Source organism: Haliotis rufescens, unplaced genomic scaffold (assembly GCF_023055435.1).
Source record: "Haliotis rufescens isolate VD_foot unplaced genomic scaffold, xgHalRufe1.0.p SCAF_71, whole genome shotgun sequence".
Lineage (NCBI taxonomy): Eukaryota > Metazoa > Mollusca > Gastropoda > Lepetellida > Haliotidae > Haliotis > Haliotis rufescens.
Genome location: NW_025964363.1, coordinates 1,430,162 through 1,445,856, shown reverse-complemented (window position 1 = coordinate 1,445,856; position 15,695 = coordinate 1,430,162). Strand labels below are relative to the sequence as shown.

The window sequence follows — 15,695 nt, the reverse complement described above, 5'->3', positions numbered from 1 at the left end:
GGCGAGCACTTCCACATTAATCGAGTGTATTTGGACGAGCTATGCCAACCCAACCAAGAACAACTGTTTCCTTCTGTTCAAGTATCCATAGTAGTGATAATGGTAGTCATACGTTGCTATCGGATGTAATGTGTTCCCCCAAAATCATACAACTATTACTAGAAACAAATATTTCTTTCAATTTTGGAAATATTAAGATTCTTCAGACTGTCTCCTCCTTTTCTTTAATAACGTATTTATTCGATAGTAAGGGTATGAACTACTGTTGCCATCAGACATTGCTTGTGTGACAGAGGGCCATCACCATTAGTAGGATCTGCCACTTCACCCCAGGAATCTAGTCATCTCGTTGTGAACGTGTTAAAATATCATTAGTTCCATTAGACAGCGCAAAATTATATCATGCTTATCGCATTACATCAAAATAGGGCACTGGCATCCATCTCTCCCAACTGTTACAAGTCACGATGCTAGAGATGCACAACGAATCCACCAATCACAAGGCGTTCTACTGAGATGTTATCTTGATGTTTTGGAGTGTGTTTTCCTGTTGCTTTTAACAAGTCTTCATTGTAAATCTATATAAATATAAGCAGCGCATATATCCAAGCTAAAGCAGCTGCTTCATCTGTCTGATTCGGGTAAGTAACCTTTAACTGTTTTATTTCTAATAATGGAAAATCTCTGTACTTGAACACAGCCGAAGAAATTCTAAATTAACATATAATTTTTCTTTAAGCAAATCAGTAAATGTGACATCGCGTCACTCGATGTTCTGGCCTATCACTTGACTGTCGTGTTTGTTCATAAGCTCCCGTCGCATGGCAACAATACTGCTGTGTGGCGACAGGCAACAACTGCTTACTTTCTTATGTAAATTGTATGAATGACGGGTGCCTCCGCTACAGCAGAACATGCTTACACTTTTCGCCAACACCAGAGCCCACTTGCACAAAGCGATCTTAGCGCTAAGATGATCGTAACTCCCATACTTTAACATAGGCTTACAATAGTCTTAGCACTAAGATCGCTTTGTGCAAGTGGACCCAGGTGTCAACACTGACTTTCAGTTATGCATTCATGTAATTATTACCACTATTTTGCCTGTTAAGTCCAATGGAATCTGTTTTATCACATAATCGAGTATACTTAATCTCTGGAGTTTGACGAATCAGTATCAGAGACAAAACTGATGCAATTCTTTATTTTGACTTTTACCATTTGTTCCCGTGTTTTATTGGTGAACAATTGACTTGCTGGTGGGGCTGGATACGCTCACCTGGTATATAAACACATGCTTATGATATAGTCGGAATCTTACAACCAACTCTGTTTTTGTCAGAGATTCCTTATGAATATGGAAAGTGTTTTGTTGCTTTATTTTCTTTTTTATGGATGTTTCAAGTGCTCATTAATCACAAGTTTCATGAGAAATTCAAAGTAAATTGAAGGCGAGGAATATTTTGTTAAAAGGTTTGATATAATATGCTGTATTATCTTTTAAAATACAAGAGAAAAAAACGATTGCCAGTATTTTGTTCCGCTGGTGATTGCATTGGTAACAGCCAGAATTATCTTAATGTCACGCAGATAGTATCAGTTCATCAGGATGCGTCTGTTCCTTGTCCTCCTGCTCGTGGCCCTGGTAGTGATCCCGGAGTCGGACGCCTGGGGAAGGAGAAGAAGAAGTTGGTTCAGGGGCAGGCGAATAATTAACGGCGCAGTTCGGGTGTACAGGGTTTACAGGAGATACAAACACATCATCAACCCAGCAATCGGTAAGTGAGTGAGTGAGTGATGTAATGCTTTACGTCACATCGGCAATATTTCAGCCATATCGTGACGAGAAATTAGACATGAATTATACATATATTTAAACTTTATAAAAATCTGTCATCGAAGGACAGTATGAGAACTAGAATATCACAGATAAGATTTTAAAACTAGTTGCGGAACAATTAAAAGAATTAAGTATTAAGGAACAAAACAATATAAAAATGGGCTAGAGATCGTCAGTAACTAAAGGGAGATCACCACACCAGGGACCATGGGGACTTACGGTACCTTTGCTTCCTGCATGGACCCTGGCAGGATTTACACCATCCCTTCAGTCACTGGCGATTATATGCAAGTTTAGCCATTGAATAAAACTAACAAATATACTACGATTTAAAAGTCTGGTATGCATAAAAATACTACGAATGGTTTGGGACTTACATACCCTCTTAGGGGGACAATAATTTTACGCTACTTCAACCCCCCTCGAGGGTACAGCCACTCACAATCTAAGTTATTTATTAGCACTACCAATTTATAAAATAATACATTAAGCACGTCAAAATTTATGTACAAGTTCTATTTCTTTTAAAAAACGTAATATTAAATGAGAATTAACATCATTAAAAAGGTCCTTAACTGTTTTGACACTGAAATATTTATCCCTTGTGATGGAAAAATCAATACAGTCAAGCAGGACATGCTTGACCGTGATTCTTTCATCACAAGGGATGCAAAACGGAGGATCCTCACCATTTAAAAGATACTCATGTGTATATCTTGAATGGCCAATACGACATCGTCGCATAATGACCTCTTCAAATCTGGACTGACAGCCCAAGTAGGTGTAACCGATATTTGGTTTAATTTCATGTAATTTATTGATACCTACTTGGGCGTCCCACTTCTGTTGCATAAGATCTCGGATGTAAGATCGAATCATGGGTTTAAAATCAGTGTATGGGATCAGAAGTGGTGTCACAGATTTGTTGAGTGCTGCTTTAGCAGCAGCATCGGCCATTGTGTTACCAATAATTCCAACGTGGCTAGGTAACCAACAAAAGACGATGTCGTACTGGCCAGTCGCAAGATTATTAATTAATTCGAGAATCTGGATTAAAAGTGGATGTTTGGGTGACATATTTTTAATCGCCTGAAGGCATGAAAGTGAATCAGAAAAAATAATGAATTCTTTATGTTTAGATTGACGACTGACATATTTAAGTGCTGTAAAAATGGCGTTTGCTTCTGCAGTGAATATGGAACTGTTATCAGGTAAACGTGAAGATATTGTTCTGGATCCAATGACAGTGGCACTAGCAACTGCGCCACCATCCTTGGATCCATCTGTAAATATAGATTTATAAGTGTCATAATTGTTTCTAAGTTGGTGGTATTCTTGTTGGTAAATTAATTGGTTAGTATCTGATTTCTTTAATTTTGTTAATGTAAGGTCAACCTCTGGCCGTACCATTTGCCAAGGAGGTGTTGAAAACAGTTGAGTAGGAGCTATATCTTGCAGTTTAATATTGGAAGCAAACAAGGCAGACTGGATTCTGATTCCGAGTGGTGGAACAAGAGATGACTTTTTATTGTAAATATCTTGGTAAAGAGGATTGAAGACGCAATTAAAAGCTGGATTGGACTGATTAGAATATAATTTAGTGACATATTGTAAAGATAATTTTAGACGGCGTTGTTTGAGAGAAGGCTCATCTGCTTCTATATAGAGACTGTGAATTGGAGACGTTCTAAAAGCTCCAAGACAAAGCCTCAGACCCTGATGATGTATCGTATCTAGTTTTTGTAAATTACTTTTGCAGGCTCCACCATAGATGATGGAGCCATAATCAAGTTTGGAACGAATTAGTGACCTGTACAAGTGTAAGAGGGTTGTTTGATCCCCTCCCCACTTTGAATTAGAAACAACTTTTAATAGATCGAGTGCCTTCAGGCATTTAGCTTTAAGGTATTTAATATGCGGGAGAAAAGTTAAGTGATGATCAAAAATAAGTCCCAAGAACTTGGCTTCCTTAACAACTTTGATAGGAGTGCCATTCAGAAATAGTTCAGGGTCCTTATGCGGTTTATATTTTCGGCAGAAATGTATGCAATTAGTTTTTGATTTAGAAAATTTAAACCCGTTTTCTAGACACCACTTGTTAATTTTATTAAGACATAATTGTAATTGCCTTTCAATTGTGTGCATATTTTTACCCCGACAAGATAGATTAAAATCATCCACAAAAAGTGATCCATCAACTGAATCATTTAAAACTTTTGACAAACTGTTAATTTTTATACTGAATAAAGTGACAGACAAAATGCTGCCTTGTGGGACACCCTGATCCTGATTATAATGATCAGACAGGGTAGAACCCACGCGGACTTGAAATTGCCTGTCTGTTAAAAACTGTGATATAAAATGAGGCAGACGGCCTCTTAATCCAAAATCATGAAGATCTTTTAAAATACCATGTTTCCATGTTGTATCGTAAGCTTTTTCTAAATCGAAAAAGATCGATACAGCATGTTGTCTATTTACAATGGAATTTTTAATGAACGATTCTAAACGCACTAAATGATCGATAGTACTTCTGTTCTTCCGGAAACCACACTGTATATTGGTAAGAAGATTATTTGTTTCCAAGTACCACACTAATCGATTATTTACGATGCGTTCCATCGTTTTACAAACACAGCTAGTTAAAGAGATAGGGCGGTAATTTGATGGATCAGAATGATCCCGCCCAGGTTTGGGTATTGGTATAACAATGGCATTATGCCATGAAGGTGGAAACGTCCCTGATGTCCAAATGTCATCGAATATAGTCAACAAAGTTTCAAGGCATGATTCTGGCAAGTGTTTCAGTAGCTGATAATGAATATTATCAGCGCCTGCTGCTGTATCATGAGCTTGCCCTAAGGCAGTATGTAGCTCATGTAGTGAAAATACCTCATTGTAATCTTCACCATTATCAGATGTAAAATTTACTTTTTTCTTTTCCTGTTGAAGCTGATATTTTTGAAATTCAGGAGCGTAATTAGATGAAGAAGAATGATGAGATAAAGTTTCACCAATGCTATTGGCAATGGCAGATTTATCAGTTAACAAAGTATCGCCATCCTTCAGATGGTTAACTGAAGAATGTGATCCCTTGCCTTTGATCTTTTTAATCATGTTCCATACCTTGGACATAGGGGTACGAGAGTTAATTTTGGAGACATAAGTCCGCCAGGATTGACGTTTATTTTGCTTAAATAGACGTCTTGCCTTGGCATTTGAAATTTTTACAATATTTAAATTATGGACAGTGGGATGTTTACGGAAGTACTTCTCCGCCTTCTTACGACATTTCCTAGCTTGTTTGCAAGTGTCATCAAACCACGGTTTACGAACACGTGGGTTGATCGAGGACTTAGGTATTGATTCATCAGCAATTTCATTCAGTAGATCTGAGAACATCTGAATCGGGTCAGTAACATTCTGAAAAGACGTAGGTTGTAATTTATCTTTGCATAAAGATTGAAATAAAAGCCAATCAGCCTTCACAAAATTCCATCGAGGTGAAGGTGGATCATCAGCAGGATTAATTGGTTTAAGCACCGTGGGGAAATGGTCACTCCCACATAGGTCATCATGGACGGACCATGAGAATTCATTCAACAACACTGAATCCGTCAAAGACAGATCTAATGATGAATACGTACCAGTTGCAGGGTGTAAGTAGGTGTCCGAGTCATCGTTAAAGATGCAGAGGTCATTATCAGAAACAAAATCCTCGATGACTTTACCCTTTTGATTAATGGTTGAACATCCCCATAAAGGATTATGACCATTTAGATCACCCATGATGAGACAGGGCTTTGGGAGCTGGTCGTACAATTTTTGGAGATCATTACGCTGAAGATTTGAGGATGGAGGAATGTATAAGGAGCAAAGTGTGAAGGCAATATGCAGTGTAAGTCTAACTGCAACAGCTTGCATATTCGTGTCAAGCGGAACAGGACTGTGAACAACGCCCCGCCGCACCAAAATAGAAGCTCCTCCAGTAGCTTTATCTCCCGGAGGAGAGAAGGAATGATACGAACTATACTGCCTTAAATCAAATTTGTCGGTTGTTTTAAGGTACGTTTCTTGTAAAGAAATTGCTGATGGACAAATATCAGTTGATAATAATTGCAGTTCGTTAAAATTGTGCCTAAGTCCTCGGCAATTCCATTGAATTAGATTCGAATGATTCATGGTGGTTCTACCGGAGATCGTTCACGTAAACGTGAAGAGGAGTCACCACTGTTGTGGTGTGAAGATGGGGTGACATCCATCTCAAGAGGCTCAAAGTAATTGTGAACATCTACAGATGTTTCAGTGAGAGTAGGGATCTTTGTAGAAATTTTCTTGTTTTGTTTCTTCTTTTGTTTTTTGGGCATTTCAGTTGATGGTTTGTTGGTAGCTGGTATATCAGGAGTGGGTGTAGATGGGGCCACAACCTGAGTCACAATGATAGAATCTGAAGACATTTCACCTGGGCTGACAGAATGAGTTGTTTGACTGTCACATGATGTTGTCAGAGGCAGCGGGTGTTCAGAATGTGTCCACGTCAAGTCTGTCTGACATTCTATAGATCTACTGGTTGAAGGGCGAGAGACAGCAGCAGCAGCAGCATAAGAGTGTTTGGATGAAGGTGTCCGGCTATCATAGAGTTTTTTCGCATCAAAGTAACTGACGTTGTTTTGACATTTGATTGTCAAAATGTCTTTTTCACGTGTCCAAAAAGGACAGGATTTTGATGACGCTACATGTTGACCCTTACAATTTGTACATTTCAGGTCTGCTGTACAGCCTGAACCATCATGATTTCCACCACAACGGTGGCAAACAGTCGGACGATCACATGATTTTGAGCCGTGCCCAAACTTCTGACATTTGTAACACCGGAGTGGATTGGGGACATACACCTCCACTCCGATGTTAAAATAGCCTGCCTTAATAGATTGTGGAATTGTGGAAAGAGAAAAGGAGAACAAATAAGTATTTGTTGGAATGAAATTTTCACCATCTTTTCTATTGAAACGTTTCACTGATGTGACATTCTGTGATTTAAGTTCTTCCAAAATGTCATCTTCTGACATTTCAGCCAGGCAACGAGCTCTGTCGCGGATGATCCCTCGACTCGAATTCAACGTTCTGTGTTCAGAAACAACAACTTCTGTGTTAGCAAAGCTAGTACATTTTAAAAGATTAATAGCCTGCTGTCTCCGTGCACACTCCACCAAAAGAGAGCCGCTCCGGAGCCGTGAAACATTCTTCACCTCACCACAGATACCTTCAATGGCTTTAGATATTGCAAAGGGATTGATTTTCAAAGGTAGTTGATTATGTGATTCCACTACGATAAACCGAGCCCAAGAATTTGAAGTTCGTGAAATAGAAGCATCGTCGTCAGATGAGAAAATCTCAGCTTCCAGACGTCTCTTCTTGTCAGTGCGGTTTGAACCAGAATGATTGTGTGCCATGATGAAAGTAATTGATTCAGCACCCCTGCTCCCCACCCACCATGGAGTGCTACAAAGAGCGATGTTTTCCTGCACCGGATCTCCAACATGCAAACATCAGGGATACAGAGGTGTTATACTCCAGTAAAAACAACATGAATAGCTGCATTTGTCTAACAAATAAAATGCCAGGCTGGTCCGGCCCATGACAAGAAATTGAAGACATACAGAACTCAGAGGTCGAAAGTACCAGATTGGCCCATGAGCCACCGCCTTCTGGCGTAAGACTCTAGGCAATGTATTCAATCCAAAAGTTAGAATATACACAAGTTATGGACGGCCAAGGCCAAAATATACATTAAAATACAACACACGTGTGCATATACAATATTACGCACAGGGCCTGGCATGACCAGCCGATTGATAAGACCGGGCCCATCTTACCACCCGTCTAGGCGAAGTAAGGGTCGAAGTAGTGTGTTGGGCAAAGGAACACAGTTCCAGGAACCAGTGCCCTCAACTACCAGACTCCCGTCCTCCGCCGACACAGGGACGCAACCCACGGCAAACGGGCTGCCCACTTTGGTCGCCTCTTACGACCAGCAATGGGGTGCTGTGGAAATATTCTACCCCGGTTCCACACGGGGGAAGAGCTATTAGCGCTACCCAGCACTCACCACGAGGAGGTTGCTCTTCACGAGTGCCAGCAATCGGTAAGAACAGGAATAAACTCTCCCAAACGGGTTAGATGTACAATTACGTTTAGGGTAACTTTAGAAAAAAATGGGTTTACGGATTTCGTCCACCATAATTAAAACGGCAACTGGAAAAAAATGAAGAGTGTTATTGACATTTTCCGCCAAAAGGAACTTGCGTTGCTAAAACGAAGAAGCAATTGAAGACCACCCATACTGTTCCTTCTTTACTTTCTTTCATTCCAACCTGTCCACCCTGAGTTTTCACACAATATCCGTAAAACAAGAAATAGACATTGCTTGCCCTATACAAGATTACAGTTGGAGACTTAGAGATTTTCTCTCACCCGTGCGACAGAGTTGGATGGCAAGTTACGAATGTGCAACATATTAAAGATTGTATTTAATACAGCTGATGGGACATCAATGTGCATTTAGCCTAACTCTAACCCTAACCCTAAATATTGTCAACAGAGGAATGGTGTAAAAATGTCAAATATATCTCGAAATATACCTGACGCTTTGAGAATAACACACCTAATACAATATTTAGATTTCGAAAATGTCATATGTCCAATAAGTCAGCAGTAAGTGTGATGTCTTCTGGGCAAATATGTCCTAGTTACGGCGTGTTAACACAAATGATTGAGTAAATTACTTGTGTTAGAGCAGCTTGGAATGTTATTTCAGTTGTAGAAGTCCAAATGAACGTCTGTCGTAGACGTTACCACTTTTTAAAAATTCACTTTCAGCGGATCTTCGCACGATTAGGGGCGAAAAATCAAATATTTAAATAATAAGTTATCATGTTAGATCAATGTGTACAAAGTGGAACTAAAAAGACACTAAGTGTGTGTTTATGAACATTACAATATGACATTTGATGCTGGAAGGACATTCTGTTGACAAATGTACATTGTTGTTTGCAGGTGCCCTAGGCAAACGAAACACTGACGAGCTTGATAAGAACAAGGATGGCAATATTGACCAATCAGAAGCTGAGGAACTGATGGAAAGACGGGCAGCCGAGGATCTTCTTTCACTTGCTGATGAAAATGGTAAAACACACTTACTATTCATTTAATGACAATGTACACCTTTATACACGTGTTTTTGATGTTTCACCAAACACTGGCATTACTTAAGTGTTCCTGTCATTTATTGGGAAAATGTATATTCCTCTCGCTTCACGAATAAAGTCTGACTGACAACTTCAACAATTTCAGGTGATTCGAACGTGAGTGTGGAAGAGTTCTCGAGGAGCATCCATGACTTCATGACCTTAGATTCAGGTAATATAACATAACAAGTAGAATAGTTTGTTTGTATCTGGACCCGAAAATCCAATGATTGACATCATGAGCATCGATCCAAGTAATTGGGATACGATGACATGCATCAACCAAGTCAGCGAGCCTGACCACCCGATCCCGTCTGTCGCCTCTCACACAGAATCTTCAAGGGACAGTAGAATAGTAGTGGTATTTGTAGAAAATATCAAAAACACAAACATGAAATGTTCTGATTCGAGCGAATGATTTAGGTTGAGGTATGAGGCCATTTTAACAGCATTTCAGCTTTATTACGCTCTTAGAAAAAACACAAAGACTTGAATGTCTTTAACGTGTACAGCTTCGTTAAAGCCCTGAGGAAGTGATACAGTGATGACAGACCGAGGATCATAATCAGGAAGAATCGGATACCGAGACCAGCTGATCCTGGATCTTTGAACCACTGGGCCACCCCAGACCCTGATTATTGATTTGAAGGACGACAAACATAGTTGACACACGTGTATTATTTTATACTGTTAATTGTTTCCTTTCAGACCCACTGTTGCAAAAACAACTTGCAGAAGAGTTTGCTGATGCATTTGAGGATGATGCGGAATAAAGCGCCCGATCAACATCTTTATGAAATGATTTCAATAAAAGATTCTTGCAAACGTAAACTGTCTCCTGTGCTGTTGATTATCAATTAAACTATATTAGGCACTAGAGGTGCACCCAATAATCGTTTCAGAATCCGCTGGACGATGTTCCTAGAAACATCAAGGAGATTTGCAGGAGAACCTTGAGCCGTTTTGAATAGAATGGGCAACAATTGTGCTCCCCTTCTTGCGGATCTGTTTTTTATGCATATGAATCGGAATTTCTGCTCGGATTGGTATATCAAAACAAGGTACTTTGACCAAAAAGTTTCAGGTATATCGATGATCTGATATCGTTCAATAAGAATCAAATAGCCAATTCCTTTACACTGATCTACCCACCTGAACTAGAAATAAAAGAGACCAGTACGAGTAGAGAGGCATAGCCAGTTACAGTTACAATCGAGTCTGTGAATTCTATATATCTATTGACATAGCCCGGTATCATTAGCATGTGACATAATAATAAATAACAATTTGCACAGTTTTCGAAGGTCTGTCACATCATTTAATTGACACTTTAAAGAAATTCGGGTTGGTGACAAAATATTTTTACATGTACCTATTTCTTTCATTTGTTTGTTATACATCAGAAAATGTAATGAAATTCGTCACCGATTTAGCTTGGACAAGTATGACAAAATGTTTGGTTGTGGGGACTATTTTCCCAGCGACCAGTTTTTAATATTGTATTTTATGGATTGAGGTTTTATATTATAACAATATGGTTTATTCTTTGTGCCCAGTTTAGTCTGTGGCCATGAAATATTCCAATGTGATTTCACACAAAGGTAGGTGACACCACTAGAGGAAGATATTTGTTTTATCATATATTTCAGAAACTCGTATATTAACTGCATGTTTAAATCATCTGAGTGAAATAATATTTTAGGATTGCCAGATATTGATAGTCCAAGATTATCCAGAAATATTTTAATAATCTGGAGCTATTTCAAGTGGTTATCTCCCCTGTGTATTCCACTGTTAGTCGTCAGAACATTAGTTTCGTGGGGAATCCGTGTTAGTATAGGTCACTGCAACCTATATGCTGGTCATTAGAAGTAATAAAGTGATCAGGTGGTCAGTACTCCCCGACAGCGTGGGTCGTTGATGCATGTCATCGTATTCCAATTGTATGGCTCGATGATCATCATGTCAATTCCTTGATTGTCTGGTCCAGACTCGATTATTTACAGACCGCCGTCATATATCTGGAATATTGCTGAATGCGGCGTTTAACAACAGACAAACAAACTAAACCAGAATACGTGTGTTTGTTTTATAGTTGCATCCCACTCACCATGAGTGAGTGAGTGAGTGAGTTATTATTTAAAGTCACAGCGGCAATATTTCAGCCATATCGTGACTTGAACAAGGTATAGCTTATACAAAAAAACTGTCGTCAAAGGACAGTACAACAACTAGCAAGATATCACAGATTATAACTTTAAAACTAGTTTTAGAACAATAAAATGATTGGATTATGACCGACGACACATCATAAAAACAGGCGATTGATCACCAACAACTAAAGGTAGGCCACCATACCAGGGACCAAGGGGGCTTACAGTACTTTTGCTACCTGCATGGACCCCGGCAGGATTTACACCAACCCTTCAGTTATTGGTGAGTGTGGAGAATTTAGCCAAAATTAAAATAAACAATCATTCTACGATTAAAAACCTGGCATATATGAATTACTTTGAATGAAGTGGGCTTACGCACCCTCTCAGGGGGACAATAATTTTACGCTACTTCAACCCCCATCAAGGGTACAACCACTAACAATCTCAGTTCATAATTATATAGTACCAATTTATAAAATATATAACTTTCTACATCAAAATTTATTAAGCAATTCAATTTCTTTTAAAAAATCAATGATTAAATGAGAGTTTATGTTAAAAAGATCCTTGAGTGATGAAACTTTGAAATAGTTATCCCTTGTGATGGAAAAATCAATACAGTCAAGCAGGACATGCTTGACTGTGATCCTTTCATCACAAGGGATGCAGAAGGGAGGATCTTCACCTTTTAAAATATATTCCTGAGTGTAACGTGAATGGCCAATACGACATCGTCTTAAAATGACCTCTTCAAATCTGGACTGACAACCCAAGTAGGTATAACCGATATTTGCTTTTATTGCATGTAATTTATTTATACCTACTTGAGTGTCCCACTTCTTCTGCATTAGATCTCTGATGTAACATCTAATAACAGGTTTATAATCACTGTATGGTAGAAGAAGTGGTGTCACAGATTTGCTGAGTGCTGCTTTTGCAGCAGCATCGGCCATTGTATGACCAACAATTCCAACATGGCTCGGCAACCAACAAAAGACGATGTCGTATTGGGCAGTGGCGAGAACATTATACAATTCTAAAATATCAAGAAGCAGTGGATGATCTGAAGAACAATTATGTATGGCCTGAAGGCATGACAATGAATCAGAAAAGATTATGAACTGTTGAGATGTTTGGTTTTGAATGTATTCCAATGCTGTAAGAATAGCATTGGCCTCAGCCGTAAAAATAGAACTATTACCAGGAATTCGTGAAGACACTCTTTTAGATCCAATGACAGTGGCACTTGAAACTTTGCCACCGTCCTTTGAACCATCGGTAAAAATAGAGCGATGAGAATCATATTTTGACCTTAATTGGGCATATTCTTGTTGATATACCAATGGGTTTGTGTCAGATTTCTTTAGGGTAGTTAGTGTTAGGTCTACCTCTGGTTTAACTAGTTGCCAAGGAGGTGTAGACAGTAGCCGGGTAGGTGAGATAATAGAAAGATCAATATTAGCTGCTGTAATATGTGGCTGAATTCTGAACCCTAGTGGAGGAACAAGTGTTGGTTTTGATTGAAATAATGTGGCATACATGGGATTAAACACACACTCATATGCTGGATTCGAAGGATTTGAGTACAATTTAGTCACATATTGTAACGAAAGTTTGATTCGACGTTGTTTTAGAGATGGCTCATCGGCCTCTACATATAAGCTATCGACTGGTGATGTTCTAAAGGCACCAAGACAAAGTCTCAGGCCTTGATGATGTACTGAATCTAATAATTTTAAGTTGCTTTTACAGGCCCCACCATAAATGATGGAGCCATAATCGAGTTTGGAACGGATAAGAGAACGATATAAATGAAGGAGAGTTGTCTGATCCCCTCCCCATTTTGAATGAGAAACGACTTTCAACAAGTCAATTGCCTTCAGACATTTAGTCTTCAGATATTTGATATGTGGTAAAAATGTTAGATGATTATCGAATATAATACCCAAGAACTTGGCTTCCTTAACAACTTTAATAGGAAAACCAGCCAAAAATAGTTCAGGGTCTTTATGCGGCTTATATTTGCGGCAAAAATGGATACAGTTTGTTTTGACTTTGGAGAACTTAAACCCATTCTCTAGACACCATTTCTGTATTTTGTTGAGGCATAATTGTAGCTGTCTCTCAATAGTGTGCATATTTTTACCACGACAAGATATATTAAAATCATCTACGAAAAGTGATCCATCCACTGCATCATTTAAAACTTTTGAAAGACTATTGATTTTAATACTAAATAGAGTAACTGACAAAATACTTCCTTGTGGGACACCCTGCTCCTGATTATAATGGTCAGACAGGGTTGAACCCACTCGGACTTGAAATTGCCTGCCGGTTAAAAACTGTGATATAAAATGTGGTAAGCGGCCTCTCAGACCAAACTCGTGTAAATCTTTTAAAATGCCATGTTTCCAGGTAGTGTCGTAAGCTTTCTCAAGATCGAAAAATATTGACACTGCATGTTGTTTGTTAACAATAGCATTTTTCACAAACGATTCCAATCGTACTAAATGATCAATAGTACTACGATTTTTGCGGAAACCACATTGAATATTTGTTAGTAGGTTATTGGTTTCTAAGAACCAAACTAAACGATTATTTACCATTCGCTCCATGGTTTTACATACGCAGCTTGTTAAGGATATAGGACGGTAATTTGATGGATCTGTATGATCCCGACCAGGTTTTGGGATAGGGACTACAAAGGCATTATGCCAAGAAGGAGGAAAATTCCCCGACGTCCATATTTGGTCAAATATATCTAAAAGTGTTTCTAGACATGATATAGGCAAATGTTTTAGGAGCTGATAGTGAATATTATCAGCACCAGCCGCTGTATCATGAGCTTGCCCTAGGGCTGTAAGTAGCTCATGGAAGGAAAATACTTCATTATAGTCCTCCCCATTATCAGAGTTAAAATTAACAGTTTTCTTTTCCTGTTGTTTCTGATATTTTATGAATTCAGGGACATAATTAGACGATGATGAATGTTTTGCCAATGTTTCACCAAGTTTATTGGCAATGTCTGATTTATCAGTTAATAACTGATCACCTTCCTTAAGATGGTGAACAGAAGACTTTGATCCTTTGCCTTTAATTTTTTGTATCATGTTCCAAACTTTGGATATAGGAGTACGTGAATTTATCCTGGAGACGTAGTTCCTCCAAGATTGGCGCTTATTTTGTTTATAAGCCCGCCTGGCTTTTGCATTTGTAATTTTTACTTGATCTAAATTATGAACTGTGGGATGTCGGCGGAAGAACTTTTCCGCTTTCTTCCTACACTTCCGTGCCTGTTTACATTCGTAGGTAAACCATGGTTTGCGAATATGAGGATTTGCAGAGGACTTAGGAATTGCCTCATCAGCTATTGCATGGAGCTGATCTGAAAACAATTGAATCGGATCTTCAACATTCTGAAAATGATGAGGGATTAATTTTGCAGTACACAATGTTTCATACAATGACCAATTGGCCTTTGTAAAATTCCACCTGGATGTGGAGATTTCAGGATTCGGGTTCACAGATTTAAGAATGGTGGGAAAGTGATCGCTTCCACAGAGGTCATCATGGACAAGCCATTCAAACTCGTTAAAGAGATTTGAATCTGTGAGAGACAGATCAAGTGCTGAGTATGTTCCAGTGGCAGGATGTAAATAGGTGTTCGAATCATCATTACATATACACAAATTATTATCAGAAATGAATTCCTCAAGTATTTTCCCTTTATTGTTTGTGGTAACACTTCCCCACAGGGGGTTGTGTCCATTCAGATCCCCCACAATGATACATGGCTTGGGGAGCTGATCATATAGATTTTGAAGATCAGATTGTCGAAGCAAAGTAGATGGAGGAATATACAAGGAACACAGAGTAAAGACAATGTTCAAAGTTAAACGAACAGCAACAGCTTGAAGATTTGAATTGAGTGAGTGAGTGAGTGAGTTAAATTTTAAGTCACATCGGCAATATTTCAGCCATATCGTGACTATCAATAGTTAAATATAATACATACATTGAAATTTGTATAAAAACCTGCCAACGAAGGACAGTAAAATTACTAGATCATCACAGAAAAAGATATAAAACTAGTACGGAATTTTAAAAGAGAATATCACTATACATAACGATACAAGATAAAAACAGGCTATAGATCGCCAGCAGCTGAAGGTAGATCACCATGCTAGGGTCCATTGGGACTTACAGTACTTTTGCTACCTGCATGGACCCCAGCTGGATTTACATCATCCCTTCAGCTGTTGGCGATTATGACAAATTTAGCCAAAGTTAAATGAACATTTATACTACGATTAAGAACGTGGTAGAAATAAATACACTTTGAAAGACGTGGTCTTACATACCCTCTCAGGGGGACAATAATTTTACACTACTTCAACCCCCTTCGAGAATACAGCCACTAACAATCACAGTTAACAAATTTATTTTACCAAT

General features: G+C 38.7%; 1 protein-coding gene across 2 annotated transcripts; it reads left to right on the top strand.

The window, feature by feature from the left end:
* The first annotated feature begins 494 nt into the window (after window positions 1–494).
* LOC124129363 lies at window positions 495–9,918 on the top strand. Of its 2 annotated transcripts, XM_048388428.1 has the most exons (5): window positions 495–641; window positions 1,591–1,778; window positions 8,897–9,025; window positions 9,194–9,259; window positions 9,796–9,918. In XM_048388428.1, the coding sequence occupies exons 2-5, from the start codon at window positions 1,610–1,612 to the stop codon at window positions 9,858–9,860; spliced, it is 429 nt and encodes a 142-aa protein (XP_048244385.1). In that variant the 5' UTR covers window positions 495–641; window positions 1,591–1,609; the 3' UTR covers window positions 9,861–9,918. The 2 variants fall into 2 exon arrangements, 1 of the variants encoding a protein (XP_048244385.1); XR_007219218.1 differs by lacking the exons at window positions 495–641; window positions 1,591–1,778 and adding an exon at window positions 7,976–7,985.
* The last annotated feature ends 5,777 nt before the right edge of the window (window positions 9,919–15,695 follow it).

What these genes read in the sequence shown, in the direction of transcription:
- LOC124129363 (XM_048388428.1), top strand. Translation starts at nt 1,610, where the DNA reads ATGCGTCTGTTCCTTGTCCTCCTGCTCGTGGCCCTGGTAGTGATCCCG. An exon ending in CATCATCAACCCAGCAATCG is followed by an intron (nt 1,779 to 8,896) that starts GTAAGTGAGTGA and finishes TGTTGTTTGCAG; the next exon opens with GTGCCCTAGGCAAACGAAAC. An exon ending in TTCACTTGCTGATGAAAATG is followed by an intron (nt 9,026 to 9,193) that starts GTAAAACACACT and finishes CAACAATTTCAG; the next exon opens with GTGATTCGAACGTGAGTGTG.